The sequence below is a fragment of the Pogoniulus pusillus genome, chromosome 29 (assembly GCF_015220805.1).
Source record: "Pogoniulus pusillus isolate bPogPus1 chromosome 29, bPogPus1.pri, whole genome shotgun sequence".
Classification (NCBI taxonomy): Eukaryota; Metazoa; Chordata; class Aves; order Piciformes; family Lybiidae; genus Pogoniulus; species Pogoniulus pusillus.
In genome coordinates this window covers 13,640,273-13,667,234 of record NC_087292.1, presented here as the reverse complement: position 1 = coordinate 13,667,234, position 26,962 = coordinate 13,640,273, and the positions used below count along the sequence as shown (strand labels likewise).

Here is a 26,962-nt window from a genome sequence, read left to right as displayed (position 1 = left end):
ATGGCAGTGCTACTAAGTTTATTTTGTACTTGATCTGCTTCTCCTGCAGATCCTGAACTTCAGTTATTTCCACCAGAGAGCATTCTCTTCATTACATAATTAACTATTCAATGCCAAACAAGATGCAGGTTTCCAGTTCAACACCCATCATGAATACAATTTTCAAACTTTGTTGTAAAACACCTGAGACTCCAAAGGTGAACAAACAAACAAATCTTCCCAATGAAGCAGTTCAGGACAAATCCACATGCTGCACCCCTTGCATTAAAAACCTCCAACCCATAAACCCCCCAAAAATCACACAGATACAATCTAATCAAATCAGGATTTATTTTTCCCTGCAGTACAGTTCAGAGTGGTTGTGGTTTCTACCACTTGACTGGGCTCTGCCCTTGTGATTGTTCTGCCTTCACATAAGCATCATAGAGTTCTCTCAAGTGCAAGAACAGCTCCTCCAGGTTGTCCCCTCTCAACGCAGACAAGGCAATGACTCGGTCTTGTACATGCTCTTTAAGAAGTGGCAGATTGACCCTGGACTCAGCGAGATCAATCTTATTCCCAATGACAACACAAGGCCTCTCAGACAATCCTTTCTTATATTGCTCCAGTTCATATTTTAAGTCCTGTAGCTGAGTCCACGGCTGAGACACTGACAGGTCCACCACAAATAAGAGAAAGTGGCAGCGTTCAATATGCCTGAGGAAGGCCACTCCGAGGCCTCTGTTTTGATGAGCACCTTTTATTAGTCCAGGAATGTCAGCAACTGCAGTGAGAGAAATGCCACATTGAATCCAACAAGTCCAACAAAAATCAAAGCCAGTCTTTTACTGGCCAGTGCCAAATACTTTTGGAATCACATCTCAACATGCCACTATTAAAGCACATCCCATGTTTAGTTGCACTTAGCTTTTAAAGCCCCTGGATTTAAATTATTCCAGGGAGCTACAGATTGCTAGCTGTGCTGGTCTGAGGCTAACTGGAATATTTTACTCAGAGATTAAATCCTTGTCTGTGGGGAGAAAAATAACAGTGACCTATATCACTCATTCTTCTGCTGAGAAGCAAGTAGTCAAAATGTAAGGTAAGGCACTCACTCCTCACACGCTTCTCAGTTCTGTTTCTCTGTTGGTCTGTGACTGGTTGCATCTGCCTTGGCTCCTCTGTGTGAGATCTTTATAACCCAACCTAACCCTTTTTCCTCTAACCATTTTGTTGTCTTTTTGACATCTCACCTCAGATTTCTTCAGATTAATATTTGAAGATATTAATCTTCAGATTAGTATTAGCCTGATATTAAGGGCACAGATCAGTGAATCTGAAACAGGCTCTCACTATCATTTTGCTTCAGATTCAACAGAATCACAGAGTAGTTTGGGGTTAGACTGGACCTTCAAGATCATCTAGCTCCCATTCCTCTGCCATAGGCATGGACATCTAATACACCAAGTTTCACAAGGCCCCACCCAACACTTCAAACACTTCCAGGCTTGCAGCCTCCACGACTTCTCTGGGCAACCTGTTCCAGTGCCCCGCCACCCTCACAGGTGGCATTCTTCTTAATGTCTAACCTAAATCCAGCTTCTTTCAGTTTGAAGCCATTATTCTTTGTCCTGTCACTCCAAGCCTTTGTCAAAAGTCTCTCTCCAATTCTCTCCTGAAAACCCCTTCAACTATTGGAAGGCTGCTCTAAGGTGTCCTCAAAGCCTTCTCTTCCCCAGGTTGAATAACCACAACTCTCTTAGTCTGTCCTCATAGGAGAGGCGCTCCAGCCCTATGACCATCTTTGCAACTTCCTCTGAATTCACTCTAACACATCCTTGTGCGGGGGGCTCCAGAGCTGGACACACTAGTTGAGGCAGGGTGTCACCAGAGCTGAGTAATAGGAGAGTGACACAACCCTCAACCCACTGTCCATGCTGTTATTCATGCAAGAATTCTACAGAGCTGCTAAGCTTCCTTCTGCAGCATTTCAAAGAATATCCCAGGTGACAAACTGCTATCCAGGTACACACAACATACCTGCCACTTGTTCATAGTCTTGGTAGTGAACAATGCCAACGTGGGGATTCAGGGTTGTGAAAGGGTAGGCAGCCACAGCTGGCTTGGCACGGGAGATGGCTCTCAGAAGGGATGATTTGCCAGCATTGGGAAAGCCCACCTGGAATAGAATCATTAAAGCCACAGTTCTGGGTTAATCCTGATAAGCAAACAAACCGCCAGAAGCTTTTCCATATGTGTCCCAAGTTCTTCTGGCTTGAATATAACATTAATTTTACAAACAGTTCTGAAGAGCATCCTGCTTTCCCTTTTTTCTCTCCCTTGAACATTAAAATGCTCAAAGAAAAGGTCCCCCTAGCTGGTTTTGTACCATCTTCAGTGTTTGCTTTGTTCAGAGCCAAAGGGGTACATCTACAGTAAGATCTCTTTTACCCTGAAACAGTGTTATAACACTTTGTTCTGCACATCCTTATTTGTATTCTCTGACTCTGACTTATTGTTCTCAAAAAAAAACACCAAAACTCAGAATTGGCTTTGGCTCTGACTCAGTAACAGATTTAGGCCTGTAAGTAACCACAATGCCTACGGGTTTGGGATTTTCACAGTCTTGACATCAAAACCTGGCCTTTGGCAGAGAATTTAAACAAACATATCCCAGAAATTAAGTTACTGAGATACACCCTGCAGTTGACATACGATAGCTGAAAGCAGATCAAATCCTAAACTCTATTTGCCAATGTCAGACACTTCAAACTGTCATCAGAGGAAGTACAGAACAGATCCATATCACATTTCCAAATCAGCGGCAAAAGTGTGAGAAATGGGCCACAGTGTCCAGCTGGTTAAAGTGTATTGATCCACCAATTCCCTTCTTAGTTTTCTAAATAAATGCACAAAATTCTGCTACACCAGAGAATCATTCTGCAGTTGAACTACAGCAAGAACTCTTTGACACAAAGTGTAGTTGTACCAGCTCTACCAGCTGGTGTTAAAACATTTCCCTACTTGAAAATGAAGAGAGCTTAAGCCATTAATTGACTTCATATTCATATCTAAATAGTGTTTTCATTTCAGAGGCTGTTAAACCTGGAACTAGCAAAGTCAAAGGTTTACTATTTGCAAAGAGAGAAATACAGAGATGAAATACAAATTTGAACTTGAGCACTTTTTTTTCTAAATACCAAGGGAAGAAAGACTGACATATAAGAACTCTCCATTCTGTACTCTTCATCTGCAGACAAAACCTGCTGTCCAATATCATAAGTCTGTTAAACACTGATAGATCTTGCACATGGCCTTCCTATATATAGCACTGACTTCAGCTAAAGTAGGATGACCTCAGGTAGCAAGAGAGTGACAGCCCTGTAAATCACTCTGGACACATTTGTAACAAGTAACATCCAGAAAGCATCTAGTTGCATCTCTAAGTAAGTCAAAAGGGTAACATAAATGTTATCAAACATTATCTCTTCAGTCAGTCAAGCATCATCCAATAAAGGCAAGAATGTTGAAGAACCGCAGTGACACTCACCAATCCTGCATGAGCAGTTGTCTTCAGTTCCAGGTGGAGAACCCTGTCCTGACCTGGCTCTCCTGGAGTAAATAACATTGGAGCTCGGTTTTCATTTGAAAGAAAGAAGCGATTCCCTTTCCCTCCAGCTCCTCCATAAGCTGCAACATACTCTTCACCATGCTGTGTGAGGTCAGCCACAACTTCCCCATCCTCCTTAACCAATGTACCTATAGGGACCTTAAAGAGAGGTACAAGCATTACACTGATGCTCAAAGTCTGCAGCAGAGCTGTCTCCAGCTATTCCTTGACCAGCCAATTTCAGGTATGTTGAAAATCATTGCTCCATATTCTCATGCTGGGGAATCCAAAAGAGAAGTGTACTTCATAAGACTCTCTTTGTGGATCCAAATGGCACTGTCAGACATTTATACTTCATTAAAATATTAATAGTACTATAATCCTCCTTCACTCCTTTTACACAAAGCACAGCAGTGACCTAAGAAATGTATTAAGTGCACACCAAAACAGGCATGCTGAAGGGAAAAAAAAAGTATAAAAGAAGTCTACTGCTGTTTAAAAGTTCTGTGCTGTGACTGCTCTAGGCATACAATCCCTGGAAGGAAAGCAAGCTACAACTGTATTTACTTTGGCCAGATGTCCAAAGAAGTTTGATTTTTACAAGCACTTTAAAAGCAGCTTGATCTGCCTGTGTGCCAACCAGCCCCGTCTCAGCAGAGACAACACAAGGCTCCCTGAAAAAACACACAAGGTTTTCTCACAGTAAGGTCATCCAGCCTGAAAATCAGCAAGGTTAACACAAAGCTAACAAACCAGCATGCAACCTTAATCTACTTACTTTAACATACATGCATGCACCATTGGCTCCATAGCAGTTTTTGCTTCCTCCTCTCTCTCCACAAAAACCCTGATATAAGGAGAGGACTGAAGAAAGTGATTTTGTCTGCCGGTCAGCTGTAATGCAGAACATATGTATTTTAAACAGATGAAGAGTCAGGAAGAGCAGCTTCTTGGCTGTTCTTTCCCTTTTTGAGTACTGCATGAATTTACTACCCCAACAATAACATACCATGGAAGACTAATACAAGTTATGAAGTAGTTTACCTGCCTTTAGTTATCTGCTTATTAACCACACACTTTATTAACTGCCCACTCTAAAATCAACCACTACAATATACTGTAGAAATTTCATTTGCTGCATTAGCAGATGAAGCAGCAGAGTGGTGGCAGGAGAACATTTATCCATCTTAAGAGTAAAATTTGATCAGATTCCAGCCTTACCATAACACAGGCAGGCACCACCCACTAAAACATATCTGTGACATATCTTGATTTTCAAAACACTGTCTAGGTCTGCCAGCTTCACTAACATGATGTTACCACAGCTCAGGACAACATAAAAAGCAAAGACATCTTATCTAGAAATAACCACTTAAACAGTTTTTACTTACATTTACTATTCCTACCACACATGTAGAGCTGCTTTTGCTGAGGAGGCAGGAGGGAGCGTTAAGTGACGACATGAAACAAAGCAATTTAGCGAGTTTTACCTTTCAAGATGACATGACCACCATCACCTCCATTTCCACCATCAGGACCTCCAAATATTTTTCTAGGTTCACTATGAAAAGAATGTCCCCCTCCTCCTCCATGTCCTCCAATCACACGTACCCTCTTGTGATCCACAAAATAGCGTGTCTGTAACAAGGACAGGGTTTGCACCCTTTAAGTACAATACAGTAGAGTCACCTCCCAAGAAGTTGACTGCAAAACTTTGTATTAGGCAGACCTGCTGTTTTATGTCGTGCTGAGTTCACAGAATGGTTTAGATTGGAAGGGACCTCAAAGATCATCTAGTTCTAAGCCCCACCATAGGCAGGGACACCTCCCACTAGAACAGGTTGAGCATCCACAACCTCCCTGGGCAACCTGTTCCAGTGTTTCACTACCCTCACTGTAAAGAGCTTCTTCCTAACATCTAGTTTAAATCTCCCCTCTGCCAGTTGAAACCCACTCCTCATCCTGTAAATAGTCCCTTCCCAGCCTTCCTGTAGGCCCCCTTCAGATACTGACAGGCTACTACAAGGTCTCCTCGAACTTTTCCAGGCTGAAAAGCCCCAACTCTTGTAGCCTGTCCTCATAGCTGAGCTGCTCCAGCCCTCTGAGCATCTTCATGGCCTCCTCTGGACTTGCTCCTACAGTTCAATGCCCTCCTTGTGTTGGGGGCTTTAGAACTGTACACAGTACTCCAGGTGGAGTCTCACAAGAGCATTCAATAGAGAGAGCAATAGCAAAACAAAATAATCTCATGTTAATTTACACTTTATATACCCAGCGATGAAGTGAAGGCAAATTTCAATCTCCTGCTAATTAAGCATCAAAGACAAAAAATAGAAAGTATTTGCAAACATCATAAGCAGAGGAAATCTTAATACATGCCACAATCTGTTGCTTAGGGGCTCAAAAAAAAAATGCAGTGTAAAGTGAATTCCAGATCTTGGCTCTATTTCTGATATTAACATAGTATTTGACTTCTGGCAAAATAATTATATGTATTGTGCATCAGCTTTTCTGCCAGCAGAATAGGTTTGATGGTATTTAGCTGTCTCCAGGAAGCTGCCTGAAATCTCCAGGGGGAATTATTAGAGAAACAGATTCATAGAGGCAGGTGGAATTGATTATGTATTTATTGGGATGAAAAGAGAAAGCATTACCTTGACTGTGCAAACAATCTAATCCTGTCAATTACTAACAGACTTCATAATGAGAATGAACAAAAGGGTAATTTTAATTAAACAGCCCAAACAGTATGTGAGGGGAAAAAGGTCTTATCAGTATTATGGTACTAAGATAAGCAACCAGAAAAGACCCTAACACTTGATACTGTGTTATTTTGAGCCTCACTGGGATATTTTAGTGGGAGGAATTAGATTACAGGCTGTGAAAAGGAAACAATGGTGATGGCCACTTCATTCATAGGCTTGCTGAGATGTATAAGAACAAGAATACAAACACAGATAATAGAGCTGCTCTGGGCTGCACGCACTTCTCTCTCTAATCTGCTGCCTAACTAATCTGTCTGCCTTCTAACCCCCTGGCCGATCCTCCAAACTCACCTTGAACGTAAGGCAAAGCCTGGGGTAAGGTAGAGAGGTTGGGAAGAAGATGGAAGGGTGCTTGGGAGCCCCTCCTGGGGACTCCGGTTTCTGGGAGGGCTGTTGTATTTCTGTACTACTTTTTAACTTGTGTATTTCTGCCTAGAGCTGCATACATTGTGAATATTTGCTCGTGTATTGTGCCAAGCTGTAAATATAGCTTCATTCTTCAATATTCCAGATCGGCTGAGTTTAGTCTGGGTGATTTTTCTTAAGGGAGGGGGTTGGGGGGGGGCTAACACCCAAACCATCACAAGTTAATACTATGACCAGTGACCTCTTCAAAAGCCTCATTTAGAAAGGCATTTGGCACCACCACACGGCGGTACAGAAAAGCATCACTTTACACGAGATTTGGCAAAGAAATAGAACTAGAGCCATGGAAAGAAAAGAATCGGCAGTTTTTCGCATTAAAAAAAAAAAAAAAAAAAAAAAGGCTGTTTAGCAGCCAACTACTAAGTAAATACTAGAAAAATAACGAGGAAATGGCAGTATTCTAATCTTAAAACTATATAAGAGTTTCTGCTTCCTCGACCCATCCACGCTTTCATCCCGGGAGGTGTTGTGGCTGGAGGCCGTTACCGCTACACGACCCCTCTGAAGGCAGGTCGTGTCACACAGCAGATTTATTTCCTCGCTATTCAGCAAGGTTATCAGATCTCAGAGAAACATTTCCTGCCATCAACAGCAGGTGCTTACTGCGAGGGGAAAACAGCACGGAACAGGGCACCTCTGCTTTCTGACGCCTGCCCGGGCGGTGCCCGCCCAGCTAGGTACTGACAGACACCCACAGCTGATTTACATCAGGACTTACCAGTTTCTTTTCCGAAATGGCTCTTTTTTGCCTCAGCCGCCTGTTTTTCGAGCAGTTCGCGCAGGTTGTGGAGAAAGCCGGCTGCGGGCCCCGCGCCTGCAGCTCCACGGGGCTCAGTAGGAGGCGGGCCGGCCTCCACTGGCACCGGCTGCCCGACACGCCGCTGGCAGCTGCCGGGGCGGCCCGGACGCCCAGCACAGCCCAGCACCGCGGCAGCATGACCCAGTACCTCGGCAGCACCTGTGCCGGCAGCAGCCAGAACAGCCCAGCCCAACTCCGTACCGCCGCAGCACTACGCCGGCGGCAGCCGGGACAGCGCGACCGTGGCGCAGCCGCATCCCGTCCTTCCGCTGCCGTCTGCGTCTCGCTGCGCCGGCGCAGCTGCGCCCTGTGGAGAAAGCGCGGGAGGGTGCGCTCCGCGGCCCCTGGCAGTGCCTCTCCTGTTTGTCTGCAGTGCCCCGTTACCCCTGCACAGCGGCAGCTGCCCCGCCGTGCCTTACAGCTCCAGGGAGAGCACTGAGACCGGACCCAGGCGGCGCGCAAGGGCCCGTGGTTCTTCGTGTGTCCCGGGCTCGCACCTCCCGCACGCAGCTTGCTCCCGTTAGTCACTGAAAACGCGGTGCCGTGCATCCCGGGCTGCGCGGTGACAAAGAGCGGAGGGAAGCCGGTTTAGGATTCCTCCCCCTCAGGAGAGCGCTCAGTACCCTGCGCGCCTCAGCCAGAGCGGCGCTAGAAGTCGCTGTTCCCGCAGGGAGCTGGGAGTGCGCGGCTGCGGCAGCTGAAATACCTCCCGTGGGGCTGGCAGGCTGACCGGGGGCGGAGAGTCACAGAATCGTTCGGGTTGGAAAGGACCTTTCAAGGTTATCTAGTCCACCCGCCCGGGCACTGGGCAGGGACATCTGCACCTAGAGCAGGTTGCTCAGAGCCCCAAAAGACCTGGCTTGGAGTGGGACACCTACCAGCTCTCTGGCTAACAGGCCAGCGTCCCGCCGTCCTCAGCATTAAAAAATCGCTTCCTTGTGTCTAGGTTAAATCTCGCTTTAAAACCATCACCATTTGTTCAGTCACAACAGACGCTGCTAAAAAGATTGTCCTCATCTCTTACAGGCCCCCAGTGAAAGGCATCTTGGCCTCCTGAAAGAGTCCCTCAGTCCTCCTGCACCATCAGTCAGTGCGCCACACGTTCCCTGCTCCATGCTGTCTTTGAGAGGAGCTATTTAGTACCTACTCTGCACACTCAGAGCATCTGCTCTTTGCACGTCAAATAATCTGAAAGCTGGGACAAGCTTTTATCATAGGCAATTATCTGTGAAGTGTAGCAGAGAAGCAGGGGAGAAGGCGCAGCTCTCAAGAGCCTCCCTTCATCTGTTGCTTCCACTCAAAGGTCTGTGTTGTAAGAAAGGTACCACCAACTGCGTTTTCAGGTAGTTTTTAACCTAAACAACTTTCAAGCAATTCTGTATTACAAAACAGAAAATGATACAATTAATGGAAGAAGTCAAAATGCTGGGATCACTTTGTTTCCACATCAATACATAAAAATGGACAACACATTAAATAAACATTTTGTTATTGAACAATTAGAAATATTAACACCAAAAATCATGTATAAATTAGGAAATAAATGTACAAACTATTTCCAAAGTGCTCTTTCAAATACATTATATACACAACATTCAAGAAGTTCTTAATGTAAGACATTTCAGGTTGATGTGATGTTGCTGTATCATTTTAAGTGTTGCTCATATTCTCTCAAAAGTATTTCAGCACTTTCAAAAAACACATAAAAGGCATATTTCCAAGCTGGCAGAGAGCAATATTGCATTCTTCTGGCTACCTGTAGTATTAATTATATTATAAAGGAAACAATCTTACTTCTTTTCCCTTCCTTGCTATTTGAGAGAACTTATTTGCATGAAAATACCAGCAGAAAAGATGAGATAAATGAGAACTGCTTGAGAAAAATGTCTTCATATCAGTAATTAGAATTATTAATGTAAGAGGGGCAGTGCTTGGACAACATTTAATAGCAAATTCTTCAGCCTTCCAGTTAAAGACTTTCCTCTAGAGGAAAAAAGGGAAAGAACTGAGAGATCTTGTGTTTAACTTGTGGTCTTGGCTCTTCAAATTATCATAGAATCAACCAGGTTGGAAGAGACCTCCAAGCTCATCCAGTCCAATCTAGCACCCAGCCCTAACCAGTCAACTAGACCATGGCACTAAGTGCCCCATCCAGTCTTTTCTTGAATACCTATAAAGTACTAGAACTGGAAATCTCATAAAGAGATTTGAGTTTGAAGAAAGAAAAGGAGAAAATCCTACAGAAGATTTCCTTCCTCTCCAGTGTAAATTTGCAGTTAACCTCATAGTAAAAAATGCTCATGGAGTATAGTCATCCTAGTCTTTTGCCTCTGAGAAGGTTGGGCTTGGTACTTTGTTCAACACTTAGATAAGCACTTTATAAGTGCTTTTTTCCAACACTTTATAGGGTTATAGAAAACTGAATAGAAGTGACTGACATTGTTCATACAGGCTTTTACATACCACTAGGCTTTATTTCTAAATTCTCCCTCTGTAATTATTCTCTCACTGGTTGACCCCAGTAACAGTTCCCCTCTCTGTGCATATTGTTTCACAATTAAAGCTGAATGTAGCTGTTTATCTGCCATTAAAAAAATTGATTTTTTTTCTTTGACTTCTGAACTATTTCTGTCAAGCAACAAGAGAAAAATAAAAGTGATGATGAACAATAGACCAAACAAATCTGACAATATTTGTGATTATAATACTTGCTGGAAAATCTGAGCAAAGGCATTGGAAGAATCAGAAATAAAGAAGGATGCCAGTGACCTCTCTGTAAAATTTGGCATAAAAATATATATATATGCCTGTTATAAAATTTGTAGTTGTGTACTTAAGACTGAAGTTTTGCCATGTGTTTTTTCTCAGCTAAGCACAATATGAAGCAATATTTATGTCTAGCAGGCTGACACTGCAGGTATCAGAGCTCCCTTCTGTTTTTCTTTCCACAACAGAAATACCTTCCTTTCCATGGCCATATAAAAGGTGCCTCTAGTGATTAACCATGAATACAGTTTTTCATCATCTTTCTATACTTTTTACAACAGAAGCATGGATTTATGCAGATTATTGACTTGTAAGACTTGGGTAGTTAGCCCTGGTAGGTAGTGCCAAGGTTGCAGGTAATTTTCACATATAGCATAGAGGTGTCTTCAGGTCAGAAATGCATCCATCCCCTTATTCTTAAGATATAAAGTTAAGAGTTGTGGATTTCAGAGGCTGGCAAGTAATCTTCAGAAAGGTCAATAACCTACCCTGGGACGTGTCCCTGAACTTGATATATGTGTTGAGCCAGACTGCAGAATAACCTGGCTGCTTTCTAGATGGGGCACAACTGCAATCAAATGGTCCTAAAGCTATTTAGAAACATCACAAATGGGGCAAGGAAGAGGGGTAAATGAAAAACTTCTGCATTGTATCAACATACAATACTATACACAGCACCAAATATCAAACCATTAAAGCATTGTCTTGTTACCAGTAGTGCACTGCTTCATATCCAGCATGAAATGAACACTGTTCACATACAGACGCTGCTTTGTGCTAAGGGGTAACCAACATATTACAATTAATCAAAACTGCCTGTACATCCAGTTCAAAAGATGGAGATACTATTGAAGTGTATCTGACACAGGATAGTATTCTTTTATTGCTGGTAATTTCCATATTGTCCCTATAAGAAAAGAGAAATAAAGATGTTGGAGAATAATATGTCAGAGGTTTACAAATAGCAAGCTAGACAATTTCTTTTGGTCCCCGAATTTTGAAAGACCCACTGAAGGATCACCAATATGCCTGCACCAAACAATCAGCTACATTCCTGTGTGGAGCTAACAGCTAAATCTGCTTTATCAGAGCAGAGATTTAGAGTTTACCTGCTCATAGCCATAAGGCCTCTGTTGCTGAGCGGATGGGCCCGTCTGAGAAGCTCTGTAACTTCCATATTGCTGCCCCTGCCCCTGTTGGTAGCTGGAATACTGTGAAGAGGCTCCTTGTGCAGGACCTGAGGAGAATTAAATGTATTAGTATGGCTTGATTTGCTAGGGGGAGGTTCTTGTGGTTAACATCATGTAAAATGTGATAGTAGCAAAGTTTCACAAGTGTAAACTGTGAGTAAATTTTGCCTAGACCTCCCCTCTGCCTTTAGACTGGGAAGTGTTAATACTAATAATGACTTGGTCACAGTGCTGTCAACTTCAGCTTAGGTTTTCAGCTTTGCTCAGAAAACATGATATACTTTCAAGTATACACCTGGATTCCTTCCTGTGTGATCTGATATAGATGACCCTGCTCTGGCAAGGAGGCTGGATGCATGATCTTCCGAGGTCACTTCCAGCTCCTGACATCTGTGATTCGCTTCTCTGAAATCTGGATTGGCACAGCCCAATACTACCTAGATGCAAGCTACACAGTCTTTATTTTAGTAACAACTGCATGTTTAACCTCTTGTTTTAATCTGGCTGTGCTCTGTAAGCGCTGCTGACCAGGCACAGCCTGGTAAGTCCCTTAGATACAGAGAAATCAGACACACTGATTCACGGGGATATTGGTTTCCTTTCATTTGTATTGTGTGCATAGCAGCCTGCATGCACTTCACTTTTAGCATTATTGGTGGATTTCTATGAAAGAGAACTACTAAGAAGAGGAAGTCAAGTTTTAAGGTCACAAACTGAATGTTTAATTTCACAAAATGTGTCTGAGTGGTCCAATCTACTAGTGCTGCAGAGTCAGCTGCTCATTATGTGACTGACTTCTTAGGCATGTGGGCTCTATTTCATGTGATAATACACTGCTAAAGTGGGTTTGCTGTTTATGTCAACATCAATTCATAGACTCAGAGATGCATAGAATGACTTAGGTTGGAAGTGACCTTGATTCATCCAGTTTTGTTAAAACTGACAGTTCAAGGTCAAGTACTATCATATCTGGAGATCAACCAGAAGTCCCTTGCACTGAATCAAAGAATCAGTCAGGTTGGAAACCACCTTCAAGATCATCAAACCAAACTTATCACCCATCAACTAAATCACAGCATCAAGTGCCACATTTAGTCTCTTTTTAAACACTTCCAGGAATGGGGACTCCACCACCTCCCTGGGCAAGGAATTTAGAATCATAGAATCAACCAGGTTGGAAGAGACATCCAAGATCATCCAGTCCAACCTATCCCCCAGCCCTATCCAGTCATCTAGACCATGGCACTAAGTGCCTCATCCAGTCTTTTCTTGGACACCTCCAGGGACAGTGCCTCCACCACCTCCCTGGGCAGCCCATTCCAATGGGAAATCACTCTCTCTGTGAAGAACTTCCTCCTAACATCCAGCCTATACTTTCCCCTGGCACAACTTGAGACTGTGTCCCCTTGTTCTATTGCTGGTTGCCTGGGAGAAGAGGCCAACCCTCACCTGGCTACAATGTCCCTTCAGGTAGTTGTAGACAGCAGTGAGGTCACCCCTCATTTTAGATTATTCCCATCTCTCTTGGAGACATTTTTTGTTATAAATAACCTGCACTGGTTTCTTTCTCCTAAAGGCTGAGGAAACATGCAACTCCAACTGGTCAGGAAACTCAGAGACAGCCATCAAACTCTTTGTTGGCAGCAGGGAGATGTACCATTGGTGACCTGAAAGTTTTGAAAGGTCTCTGCTAGTGCTATCTGCACATTCACAGCACCTCCACTTCTTTCTTTTCACCTCAGTCCTCGTGGTAGGGGGACCTACGATCCCTCAAACTACCACATTCCTTCACCAAAGAATAAACCCTCTGTGATGTTGCAAGAAATCTGTGTGGGAGTAGTGATTCTCTGGACTGTTGATGTTAGTTTCTCCTGTCACTGCTGGACGCGTAGGAGTTCTGAGAAGCCAGGCGGTGATCTCCTGCAGACACTTAGCAGGAAGTCAACATGAGGCAGCTTTCTTTCAAAAGAGAGAAGGATTCAGCATGCTAACTTAACAGTATGGAATGCAGTGCTACAGTAAGAGATCTTACTGCCCAGAATCCCATTTCACGCCATGCTTTTTTGGCTGGTTTTGGTATGTGGATGTCCAAGGTTAACGAAGGAAATAGCTTAAAGCACATTTTAGTTTAGGGTTGGAGGTGTCAGGATGAAATACTGCAGACATTTGACTGGTCAGTGACAGTTTTCTTACCATATCCTTGCTGTTGTCCTGGGTAACTTTGTTGATTGGGGTATTGCTGCTGGGAGTATGTTTGCTGTTGTGCAGCTCCCTGTTGGTATCCTGCCTGTTGCTGGCTGTACTGGGAATTTCCTAAAGAGGGAAAAATTGAAGAGTTTAGTTACAGCTGAGGCTCATATTTCACTGTGGATCATAAGGAAAAGAAAAGTGTGAGGAGCCTTGGTCTCAGACTAGCAGACAAGTACTCTTTTCAGATACAGATAATTGCATTTTGCCAGGCAGGATGTTTATTCATTGAATTTTAATTCTTTTGAACAGGAGAGAGTTGTTTATTTATGCACATCAATAAACGATCAAAAAGCAGCAGTTCCCAAAAGGATTTTTTTTTTTACCCTGGGAGTGTTTCAGGAAAAAAACACAGTCAAAAAGATAAGGACAGCAGGGTAAATACCTGGCTTCTCAAAAAGCTTTCACACTCATTTTCCTCTAGATAATTATCTTTATTCATATGTCCCAGAAAGACTTAGCTAGTTGTCACTGGTATCTTAAAACACCTCTGGTGGAAATTCCATTTGCACTGTCTTGAAACAACAAAATGAACTACATAGAAGACATTGCTTTCCCTAATTGCCACCTTGCCATATCATAAGCAAGTTCATATTCTTGCAGTTAATTTAGAGTTCAGGTATCTTGATATTATCACTGAATTTACTGACCTTTTACTGCTGGGAGGTTTTTAATGGCAGAATTGTGAGCTCATAGTATCAATGTTTTTCAAAGATCAATTTAAATTAACCCATTGTCTTTGGCAACTTGTGAATTAATTAAGATTGCTGCTGCCATTAACCAGCAGACTTTCTTCAGAGAAATTTCCATTTATGGCTGCTACTTCTTTTCCAGCTCTGAACCCTATATCTACCTTTAGAACATTAGTTTACCTCTGTCAGCATCACTTTTTATGTTATTGCAGCCAGTTTTACTTCCATTATATAAAATGTTTGTTAAACAATTTTGCAGGAGTGGAGGATACTGATATCCTGGAAGTCTTTTCTCTTACTGCAACGATAGTTCACTATCCACAGCTGTAATTCCAGCTGGCTCAGGTACAACCAAGGACAACATTTTAATAGCTGTGGAACTACACACAAGTTGTTAGTGATCGCCCAGTGCTGCACAGCACACTGCCTCTCAGTACAGTTACTGACATGAATCTGAGACAGCCTTACTATAAACCATGCCATATTCTAGCTGAATTCTATTTCATGGCCATTCCTTAAGTAATGGCTAAGTAGCAGTTAGTGATGCAGAAACTGCAAGTCATATTTGAGATTTTCATAAGCATTTCAATTAGCATTTTAGGAGTTAGAGCTCTGCTTTACAAAGATTGTCAATGTATTTTCCTACCTCCTTCATAATAGTGTTGTGTAGAGTCGTCAAATGACCTGTCATAGCTCTGCTCAGTATAGGATGACTGCTGATAGGCATAATCACCATGTCCTGCAAAGAGAGGTCAGATGCATAGTTAATATAACTAGAAATATATTGCTGAACGATATATTATGAAGCTTCTTGTGCACAAAGATGAGGCTAAGAGGAAACACAGGCCCCTTAGGTAGGAGACCAAATAGAAGGCAAGGAAAGACACCCAGGGGTAAATCTCCTGTGATCACTAATCCATACTTGGCTTTGTGCTCTTTGAATCAGCCTGGATAACAGGATGCACTGATGCGTGTGTTTGTGCACCAGCCTCCCATACCCTGGGATTAGAATTTTCTAGCATTTAAATTGGAAATGAATTGTAATGGGTTTGCCATGCCCTTGGATGTGGCAGTCATGCTGGCCTCCACTTTATCAGTGTCACAGTGACTGCAGCTCAGAGGAATTACCATCTGGGTAGTATTGCTGATTCATGGGTTCTGAGGATCCTTGCCCATGACTGTACTGTTCACTGTAATATTCTTCCTGACCCATGTACTGCTGTGAGGAACCTGCAAGGCAAAGACAAGAGAGAGCGAGCTGAGCCCAGGCACTCCTAAGAGATAGCTTGTTCTTATCTATTTTTTCTTTAAGAAAACAGTGTTCACACCTCAATAAGCAGGCAAATTATCCAAGTGGAGAGCTGTTTCAAAGATGCTCTGCTCACCAGAAAAAGGAGACACATTTGTATCTTCAGAAGTGGTGCAATGGTCAGTAACATGTCCTACACTCATTCACTCTGTGGCAATTCCAAATATGATGGCTACATTTCATCTACAAATCTGAGTTCTTAGAAAGCTCAGCAGTGCATTCCATGCTCAAAAATCCAGACAGAATTCAATCTATTTTAATTAATGTATGAATTTGTTTCCTAGCAAAATTCAGTTTATGTTAGAATCAGCCTAGCAGCTTCATTGCCTGTTAGAGCTTTTTCCAGAGAGCTTTTAGAGCATAGTAGTTATCCTCTGGTGTTTTCCTCCCCTTGGCCTAATTTTTCATACTAATTGCTGGCAAACTACATCTTCTTTGCTTGTTAACTCTGCCACATTATGGCTGATCCAATACCACAGCTGAAAAGAGCCCCAGTGGCTTGAGTGAGCTGTGTATCAAATCATCTTTTCATTAGTGATAGATGATCCCTTCTAGACAGAATTATTTTCTTAAATCCCTGAAATAATTAAATAGATAAATCTTGAAAAGAGATTAAAGTTTGCCTGATGGTCATGATCTCTTTATCATTTGAAGTTTCCTCTGTTCCTGGATGAGATTTGCTATTCATAAACACGACTTGGAAATCCTGCAGACTTACCTGCCCCACAGGATGGACTGCACATGATCAATCCCCCAACAACCATCTCAGTAACCTAATACTAGATTTTACCTTGCTGTGAAGCTCTGTAAGGACCCATTGGTCGCTGTCCCATCATGCTGTTGCCTTGGTTGCTCTGACTCATCATGGCAATGGAGGACTGGCCCTGGTAGTGCTGGCTGCCGCCTTGTGCCGAGTTGTAATGTGACGTCGCTGCTTGCTGGTGCATCATGGAGACTACAATGCACATGGAAAACACTGTTTTCTAAGAGGATGGGACACTTCTCTCCCTAGTCTCTTTGGAAATAAGTTAAAACCTTCAACTAAGGTGCACCCTGATACTTCTGTGGATTTTCCACAGGGGGATGATGTTTTCCTATTGCATGCATGTAACTCTTCTGCACGGTGATGCAGAAAGGATGTCACTGCATGGTCAGTTCTTGCCATTTGCTCCAGAAGACTTTAAAAAATGCATCTAGCCTTGATTATTGTTAGGTGATTTAAAATAATGGAATCATCACTACAGTAGGCTCAAAGAAAGAAATAAAAACTGATGCTGGTTCCTCTCTCCCTCCTAATTCATTGCTGCATTTCTTTTCTAATCAACTCTTTCTTGTACTTCCATCTTATCAAATACCTGATAGTGTAAATAAACTGACATTCTAAGACTTATTTTATCCCTGTATTTCATATTATTGGAAAGAAGTCTTAAGCACTGGACATGCCATTCAACACTCAATAGCAAACATATTTACAAATTAAGGGATTGGTTCTGAGCTGTCTGCTTGTCTCTGTGCCCCTCGAGGAGCATCAATAAAGTAACAAAAGCAGGGCAGCAATGCACAAACAGTAAATGTGTAAGACTCCTTGACAGGCCCTTTCAGCTAGGATAAAAGTGCTGCTCAGGTCCCTCCCACAGTTGTGAGATCTGCTGCCAGGGGGTATCAGAGAGTGCTGCTGCACTTTTAGCTCACCCTCCTTTCCCCAGCTCCTAGCTAACCACAGCAAGGTGGTGTGAGGTAAAGCAAGTCTGAAACTGTTCTGTCTTACATTGGGGCCTGACACCTTGAAATTCAGAGATGGCTTAAAGCTGTATTTTCCTCTTGTGTGTTTGTGGCTGTCTACTGAAAATATTTACAGAACAAACCCATTTGTGGTGAACCTCTGAGGTCACTGAAAAGTCAAGTTGGCCCAGAAGGAGGAAAAGGGAGTTTACCTGGATTGGACTGCATGTTGATGTTTGTTCGAGAGACATAATTGCCTATTGACCCCTGGCCTTGCATTGGCACATTCTGAGATGCAGGCACTGTATGGCTATAACCAGGCCCCGTTCCATGACTGCTGACAGTCATACTCAGAGAAGTCGTGGGCATAGTGTTCTGGCCTGACTGCTGCATAGACACATGATTAGGACCTAGAAAAATTAAAGAGAGCAACGAGGAAATCTGTGCTATTATTGGCAATGGACAGTGAACATTAAAGCTCTCAAAGCCTTCCAGAAACACCTTATCATAAAGCAAAACAAAACAAAAATTTCCTCATTATTCTGTTATCTACAGGCAAATTAAAACTGCCTACTGCACAGTGGGAGTGAGCCTAATCCCTGGCAGCCAGATCCAGGCTGTGCAGAACTGCAGAGAGGAAGAACAAAACCAGCAGCAATGTCCTACAACCTATTGCTTGCAGGCAAGCAGAACAAATTTCAGTTACTCCAGGAAATACATAGACTCTGGAAACATCCCAGCAGGTTCAGGCACTCCAGAAAACACACAGACTCTGGAAACATCCCAGCAGGTTCAGACACTCCAGAAAACACACAGACTCTGGAAACATCCCAGCAGGTTCAGGCACTCCAGAAAACACACAGACTCTGGAAACATCCCAGCAGGTTCAGGCACTCCAGAAAACACACAGACTCTGGAAACATCCCAGCAGGTTCAGACACTCCAGAAAACACACAGACTCTGGAAACATCCCGTTCTGACATTGGTCCCTTTCCTGTTCAGTGCTGCTGTGCACTCCTCTTACCTCTTCACACAGAAGGTGACAATGGGAAGGCACAGTAGTGGCTGAGAAACACTTTGCACACTTTTGCACCCTTTCAGTTCTCACAAGTGTGAATTGCCTGTGCATCCCTGTCCCTGATTTGTGAATAGAATCATAGAATCATAGAATCAACCAGATTGGAAGAGACCTCCAAGATCATCCAGTCCAACCTATCCCCCAGCCCTATCCAGTCAACCAGACCATGGCACTAAGTGCCTCATCCAGGCTTTTCTTGAAGACCTCTTGAAAAACACTGCCCAACAACAGCTGACTGATGTCAAACAGTTTCTCAGTCTCAAAGCCTCTCGACATCCGGACTGCTGCGTCACGCAGCATGACTGTGCTAACTTGTTCCTAGCTGGCAGAGAGACAGCAGTGGCAGAGGCTGGCAGCCAAGGGGAGTGTCCCCAGGCCAGGGGTGTACAGGTGCCATTCTCAGAGCGGGCACTACCAGCAGAGCACCTGCCATCGCTGCTGCTGGTAACTCAGCCATTCAGGCAAGGCAAGTGCTGCACGCCCAGTCACACCTTCATGCTGAACTGCAGCTGTGTCCTCAGTCTGGCTTCCAATGCACTGATATTTCCAATCTACAACACCTGGCACTACCCAGGTCAGTGGGCAGAGAGTGAACTACCCTGAGATCCTCGCAGCTCAGCCTGGGCTTTACTACTGGGTTAGGGCAACAAGAGTTAAACTTGCAATATCAAGCAAACTGGCCTGGTTGCTCCTGTTCTGCAGACGACTCAACTCTTCAGGACTGCCACTCTGGCTCTTTCAGTCAACACTAAAGTGCTAAAAAGAACTGGAGGGTGGGGAGCAAATAAGAACAACCAGAAAACGGAGATCCCTAGTAACACAGTACAATGTTTTGTCTGACCTATCAGAATCCTTAACACTATGTAAGAGTTCTTTCATAAAGAAGGCCAGGATAAATTCAGTAAATTCACTTCACAAGCTGCTACTGTTTAAAGGAAGTCCCTCACCTACCAAAGGTACTATCAGCTTGACCACAAATGGCTTTTTAAAAAGTCAGGAGTAATTTCATGGCTTGCATCTGCTCTTGAGCCCTGCTGCCAAGGCCTGTGATTTTACAATCAGATATTACTATTTATAGAAACTGTTTTCCCTCTCTGTCACTCTGGGAAAGCCCCACAGAAACAAGAAGTGACGAAAGAACTACAAAATAAACAGATTATTCCTGCCATAAAATGCACAGAGTAAAAAAAAATACATATATATATATTTAAAAATTTGCTTTCAATTAGTTTGTTTTAGTTACAGGAAGAAAACCAAATAGACAAAGTTTATTATCTTATTCATATGAGATGCCTGTGCAAACTCTTTGGCTATGAGAACCTCTGCAAGCTTCTGTAGAGGACAAAGACTGCCACACAACACCAAATTATTTTTATGGAGGCAAGCATCCTGCAAGGTCTTTGTAATCTAAAGACTGGGTTGTGTGGTTAGTCATGCAAGCAATTCCATTTTACCCTGCCTAGCCCCACTACTTTCAAGATAAAAATATCACCATGTCTATTATTTCGCAGTGAAAACTTGGATGCAGCTTTACTCAGTGATCTTTCATTATGCATTTTAAACAAAACGTGTTTAATTTCCCCTACAGAAATATTAACAGGCTGGAGACTGGCAGAAGCCAGCATCATTACTGACTGTAGCCATTTTGTGATGATTTCAGCATGTGCCTGAAATTCCCATATGCCTGAAAGGTGAGTTAGGAGAGGTCTTTTACAGCTCTCTAAGTATATTCTGCATTAATGATTTAGTTGCCAAGCAACAGCAAAGCAGCACAAAGGGGATTGAAGCTCACCATTGCTAATCTGACTCTGCATGAGGGAGGAAGGAGGCAGCCCCGTCCCAATCGCATCACTGAGATTGCTCTGTGAGTGGAGAGATTGGTTGGATGCACTCTGAGTCATTCCTCCTGGGCCCAAGTTTATGTTTTGCGTTGGTGGCTGCGAACAACAAGGAGGAGAAGCAAATTTTCAGTTAGTTTTTTTAATTAGCAAAACAATAACCCCCAAATTAGCCTGACTTTGACTAAAAAACTGCCTCAACTAAATATGTGCTTCTTTTGCTTTTAGGGCTTGCTTGCATAAACCTTCTTTGCCTGACTGTTCTGTGAATGATATCCAGCTTGGTATGGAGAAGCCAGCAGGGAGCACAGTGGAGATCTTAAAATTGTGCTTTTAACAGAGTCTGGCTTCTGTGCCCATTCTTCCATACTTACATGAATTTCATTTTGTGCTGCTCAGAACATAACTGCTGAGGGGAGGTGCATTAGCAGAGGCAACACAGGAGCATGTTGACAAACTGACCTTTGTCAAGCACAAAGCTATGCTGTGTTTTCTGTAGTACCTCCAAAATCAATCCATTTAGCAAGACCAACAGGGTGTTTAAAGACAAGCCAATACCCAAATGCTGAATTGGATTTTTTTATAGCAGTAAGACTAGGTAAAGAATAATGGATCTGGAGCAGAAGGAGGCTGTTCAGATCTGTGCCACTGCACCATTTATAGTATATAGGATTTGAGATATGGGGACAGACGGTTAACACAGATGTCCCAAAGAATGAGTTTAAATACAGTAAAACTAACTTTTGATTTGGTTAGTGGCCTGCTTGACCACTTCAAAACATTTAGCTGGAAAAATTCTGTTTTCAGAGATCAGTAACAGCATCAAAAAACATTTCCCTCTGGTATAGTCAATGTATCTGATGGTAGCACTGGTACTTACAGCAGGAAGCAAGGACTGCATATTCTGGTTAGAATCTGCTATTGTTGCCAAGTAAACCAGGTTTCTGTGCAAGATTTGTTGGTATCTACAGAATAAGGAGCAAAGCTTATTTGGAAAGGGTTAACAGTACAGAACTTTCCAAGCCATTATCTTTTTCCCTTCCCACCCACCCCCCAAAATGATTAAGTTACATCATCCCACTTCTCATCTGTCCTAATAACTAGCCACAGTAATGACCTCTACCCGTGCATGTCATGCACCAAGGATCAGCATGTTCAACAGCTCCTCTACAAATCGGTCAATTTGGGGGCAGGGAGAAGTAAAATGCACTCTGTTGTGAAAGCACTTTGAGTGAACTGCAAGGCTGAGACCTCAGCCTTTGAGAACTGACACCCGTCAGTTGCTGTAACAATTAGCTACATTTTCTTCCTCTGTTTAACAAGGTTCCTAGTAGTAAAGACATTCCAGAACTCCAAAAATCAAACCTGTTTGCCCTGCCAGCAAGATGAGAAGAATTTTTTTTCAAGGGTGCTCTAACTGGAGTGTTTACTGAAGTAAGCACTGCCGGAACCATTTAGGCTTCTTCACAGTTCTTGAGCTGGGAAAGCTCATCATAAAGAGCAGGAGAGCTTCCAAAAGCAATCTAACAGCTGTGCCACTGAGAAAAGTAAAGAGGCAAACATTTGGAAACAGGGAGGGTTCCAAGAATGCAAGAGAAAACGTGTTGGTTTTTTTGTGGCACGAGTTGTCTGCTGGTAAGGGGAAACCTGATGAGAAATAGGCAGAGGCATCTTTTTTTGAGAGCTTTTTGGAAAGTGCAGCTTTCCAGGTTTGCCTCCAAACGTGACCTTTCATGAGATAAAGTGTCTAGTCTACCTGACAGAGATTTAACCATTAAAGTTTATACAAGCATTTTGCTTTCCAGTTTAGGGATAGTGAAAAGTGACACAAACTGGCACATCTACATCTGTATTGGTTTAGTCTTAGGTAACCACAGGGCTGATCCCTAACATTTAATTACTTTCTGATGAAAATCTGTTATTAACTTTGTACCTGATTCTGCTTGCATGTAGTGAAACTGCACACAGCAAGTGACCCAATCACCACAACTGTTCCTAGTTATGTTACTACATGATCTGTTAGAAATATTGTAAATACTAAATGCTCAAATACTTCAGTAAGATGTTCCAGGAACAGGCAACATTTCTCACTGCAAGTGAATCTTAAAAAAATAAACCAGTCCAAGTATTTTCTCAGTGATCAGCAAACAGAACTGGGGAAAAAAAGAACACCAAAAGTTTCTAACGTAGCCCAAAACTCACAATACTCACTGAGTACATTCTGCAGTTTTCCCCTTGCTCTGATAATCCATAATACATTGTATTAGGTGATGATTTTCATCTAGCATCTGCATAAAAGAAATATGATCAAAACATGTTACTGTGAGAATCTCATTCAAGTCCCGTGGTGGTGTGATGCTCCACACTCACCCTTCTTGGCAGTGGAAGGTGTTTGTGCAGTTTTGTTGCCTTGGGATATTACCAAGTGCCTCCATGTGACTTGAGCCACAGGATGGTGCTTTTCAGATCATTTATTTGTAAACAGCTATCTTTAAAGGAGTCAGTTCAAACACCCAGAATGAATGGACTTACCTTTTATGCTCCTTAAATAGCAGATAGGTCTTTATGCTGAAGAAGGAAAACACTTTCACTCTGAATTACCTCTGTCTCCTCCTAAAATATCATCCAGCCCCTTCCAGAACTCCAGATTTGACTAACACACTCCTTCCAAATGACAAACACACATTCAGACAATTTGAACCTGATATTTTCCTGCACAGGAGTGAGGTGTGCAGACTGCTGATCGTGATGGAATAGAAAAGTGACATTGCTGGATCTACTGAAACCACATTTAAGGGAATTACATCTCAGTATGTCCTTTAGGATAGTTCAGTTCTAACTAATACATGAAGAACTTAAAATGAAAGCACAGTAACTGTCATCAGTTGCTTCCCATGTGTCAGTGGCTGCCAGCTTGGCTTCATTCAGTAAATTTTAGTCACAGACTTGTTCCATGATCAGAGCTGCTGGACAAAATGACCACTGGCTTTTATTTAATGAACTTGTAATGCAATTAAAAGCTGCAAATATCGCTTGGTGGGGTTGAAAATTTCATACACAATAGTTTTTCTCCAGCTTTGCTGTGAATGCAGCAAGTTTTCTGCAGGCAAATTGGTGCAAAAATAAGAGCAGCATTTACAGATTTAGATTTGCCTCTGGCAAAAGCTCCTCTACATCAAGCAGTTTGTAGGTATCACTGCTAGTAAGTACAAGATTGGGCCTTTGAACCACTGTGTCATCAGGATGGAAGAACTCTTGAGGGAAGAGTCATGTTTTCATATGAGTTAAATGTGGATTCATCTGTGTAGATGCGTGCTCTGGTCAGGACAAATTCCTGACCTGTTGAGATGCAAAGGGCTAGATGACAGGAAAATGGGCAGAAGAGTCTTTTTGATGCAATCACAATCTAGCTGGTCACTCCCTTGGGGAACTCAGCTCATCTTGCTTCTGGCTTGTCATTTGCAAGTTGATCTTCACTTTGCTGGGCACCCTGGTCCATCACAGGCTGTGACTGCTGGCATTGGTAGTGATTCCCTGCAGCGGCTCTGGCCAGCGAGGTTTGAGGGGCAGAGGTGCTGCTGTGGCCTGCGTGGCAGGTCGGAGGCTGCCCTCCAGCGCTGACAGGGGACGTCAGGATGGTGTCAGTCAAGAATCCATCTTCTCCTGCATGCGTGCCTGTGCTCGCAGGGCAACCCGGGCACAGCGCGTCATTTTAGGGGGAAATACTCCCGCCGGATTCACAGTGCAGCTCTGGTTTCCTGCTCCGTACTTGCTGCTGGACAGAATTTCCCCCTGTGTCAGTGGAAATTCTGCACAGATGATTAGCAAACAACACAAACCTGTCCTTCTGACTTTCCACAACAGGTACCACTGGCAACATTTTCACATTCATGTAAGGTCTGTACTTGACAGTTAGAGTCCAAGCAACATGACATATTTCTTTGCCAGAAAAGGGCTGCTTCTACAGTTAGCTAATTAATGCTTTGCTTACTGAAAAAGGAATTGGGAAGAGCTCATTTCCCAGCTTAACTGGAAAAAAACACCAGGTTCTGATCTCTGTTACACAAAAGAAAGTGAAGTTTCTTGCCTTGTAGATGCTGTTTGATGAAGTATTTTAAAGCACCACCATCACTGCTGTGTTGTCAAAGCTCTACCTTCCTCCATGTGAAAACTGTTTTAGCAGTAGTTGATGCTGGAACAGTAACAGTTTCGAAAGACTAGAAAACCTGATTTAATAAATAAAAGTAAGCTGCTTATATGCTACAAATGCAAATGAAAGCAATCTTCTTTTTCAGCAAAATTTGTATGTGTACTAAAGGGCCATTTTTATGAAGATTTTTTGAGTTCCTAGCCCAGCACCTGCTCATTCTCTCACTGCCCCATTTCTTGGCTGCAAAGCCCACCCAGTTCCTGTGCCTGCAAGTCTCCTCCTCAGCATCACCACTTGTCAAAACACAAATCACTGCCAACAGCCCAACAGTGATGAACGGTCCTAAAGTAACATGCCAGCAAATGTACCCAAGATGGGAGATGTTTTTACACGTTATTTGTAATGAAATAATACTGAGAAGCTTCCATAAAGTTTATGAGTATGCAAAAAAGGAAAGGGATTGAAAATCAAACTAAAGATACTTTGGCTGCCCTTTGTCTGTGGGTACAGTCACAGATCTAAGTACAAACTGTCTCAGTTGTGAAATTCTGTCTTAACCCAAGCCAACTTGGAGGTAGGAGAAAAACTTACCCACTCAGCCTGACATTTTTTTAGTACTTAGAATTAACCAGTCCACAATACCACACGTGCTGCAACAGCTACACCAAATTGGCTTAGTTTCTGCAGTCTCCAGAGATTCCAGTCACCTCTTCAGTCTCCCGTGTGGCAGTTTGTTCTGCCTTTATCTGATCTGTCACAGCCTTCCACTGAAGTTTCCTCCCCCCTCACAGTCATAAATTACCACCAGGTTATGGCTTGCTGCAACCCCCACTAATGAGCAGTTAATTGCCGTACGAGCAACAACACTTCTTCCCTGGCCACTACAAGAGGACCACGCAGAACATACACACCTGGCTGCCGCCGCACCGCACAACTTAGCATCAACAAAACACCTACGCGGTGGGGAACAGGGCAGGAGTACAAATGACAAATAGCGGTCAAAGTAAAACCATGCGTGTTCTTTATTGACATTTCCAGCCTCTTCCTCACTGACCGTCACCTGCTGCGGGAGGAAGGGGTATCGGGCGTGTGTGCACGGTCCCTGCTGCCAACCCTGCAGAATAGGAGACAATAACTTCCCAACTGGGAGCCTTCTGCTCTGGCCTCCACGAAAGACTCACACGGAGGTCTCCTCTCCAGAGAAAACCTTCCAAAAACCTTTGTTTGTCACTAAACATCAACAAATGCATCACAAATAATGGCAATAGTGTATGAAAAATACCGGTGGTCGGTGCTCCCTCTATCTTCTGAAGAGATTACAATTCTGCATCCAAGTACAAAAGAAAACCCCTCCAAATTCAGTATTTTATTGCAATTCATTGTGGCGGTTGGCTTTTTGGAGAAGGGGGCAGAAGCCGACATACCATCAGAAATGAATCATTTATTTGCAGATTTTATTGCAATTTCCCGATGTATTATAGGCAGCTTTTCTCCCCTTTGCGAGCAACAGACCCCGTTGCCATCCTAATTTTATTCCCCAAGTCCTCCTCTCGCTGTCTTTGCAGTGATCTGAACACCTTTGCTTTGTTCCACCTCCTCCTCCTCTTTCCCCCACCTCTCTCTCCAGCTGTCCATCTCTGCAGCCCTCGCAAATTCACTAGTTTTCCTGCTCGCCCTAGAAATCAGCCTCCTGCCTCCGCTGCGGGAGCATGGACGGAATAAACGTCTAGAATTGTCTGTAGAAAAGCATGCTCTTTTACCTTCTGGATAGTTTGCTGGGTGACCTCCCCTTTGCCTCTTGGGCGAGCAGAAGCAAAGGCAACCGACATGCTGGGGCTTTTTTAATGTGTCTATAATATATCGGTTCCCGGCTCTAATAATATTGTTATTATCTGGCTGCTATTGCCGTGCACGGATTCTCCGCAGTGCACGGCGAGGGGAGCCCGGCGCAGATGGTACGATCTGCGCCCCGCAATTACCCTCCGACACCGCACCCCCAGCCCGTCACGCACCGCCCTGGCGTCGCCATCGCCGTCGCCGCCTCGAGGCGGGGAGGCGGCGGCCGCTGTTTGGGGAAGGAACGGGAGGCGACCTCCACAGCCCCTCCACCGCCTCCTCCCCGCCTGCCGCACATGGTGCGTCCCTGCCGCCGGGCTTCCTGTCGCAGGCGAGCGGCGGCTCCCTACCTCCGCCGCCAGCCCTCAGCTGCGCCAACTGCGTAGGGCGACCGCCCTCTAAAGCCAAGCGCGCCAGCACCAGGCTGCCTACGCCGGGTGCGTAGAGCGGGCTCCCTACGCCAAGAGCGCAAATGGAGCCCCGCCTCCCGCCCCTGCCGCCGCGCCGGACCTTGGCGGTGCAGCGTGCGGAGTTGGCGCAGGGGGCGCCGTCGGC

The 26,962-nt window shown here is 43.7% G+C and overlaps 2 protein-coding genes across 3 annotated transcripts; both read right to left on the bottom strand.

Annotated features, from left to right (window-relative positions):
* Positions 1-313: 313 nt before the first annotated feature.
* On the bottom strand, positions 314-8,190 carry MTG2 (mitochondrial ribosome associated GTPase 2). The gene is made up of 6 exons (XM_064167628.1): positions 7,499-8,190; positions 5,080-5,227; positions 4,368-4,483; positions 3,530-3,748; positions 2,020-2,158; positions 314-763 (listed from the first exon to the last, which is right to left on the bottom strand). The coding sequence occupies exons 1-6, from the start codon at positions 8,126-8,128 to the stop codon at positions 369-371; spliced, it is 1,647 nt and encodes a 548-aa protein (XP_064023698.1). The 5' UTR covers positions 8,129-8,190; the 3' UTR covers positions 314-368.
* An 803-nt stretch (positions 8,191-8,993) lies between these two features.
* SS18L1 (SS18L1 subunit of BAF chromatin remodeling complex) lies at positions 8,994-26,747 on the bottom strand. Of its 2 annotated transcripts, none has more exons than XM_064167635.1 (11): positions 26,584-26,747; positions 22,633-22,709; positions 21,302-21,386; positions 20,376-20,520; positions 17,718-17,915; positions 16,574-16,738; positions 15,603-15,704; positions 15,121-15,213; positions 13,729-13,848; positions 11,455-11,582; positions 8,994-11,252 (listed from the first exon to the last, which is right to left on the bottom strand). In XM_064167635.1, the coding sequence occupies exons 2-11, from the start codon at positions 22,707-22,709 to the stop codon at positions 11,226-11,228; spliced, it is 1,140 nt and encodes a 379-aa protein (XP_064023705.1). In that variant the 5' UTR covers positions 26,584-26,747; the 3' UTR covers positions 8,994-11,225. The 2 variants fall into 2 exon arrangements, with proteins under 2 accessions (XP_064023705.1, XP_064023704.1); XM_064167634.1 differs by lacking the exon at positions 26,584-26,747 and adding an exon at positions 26,332-26,573.
* Between the last annotated feature and the right edge of the window lie 215 nt (positions 26,748-26,962).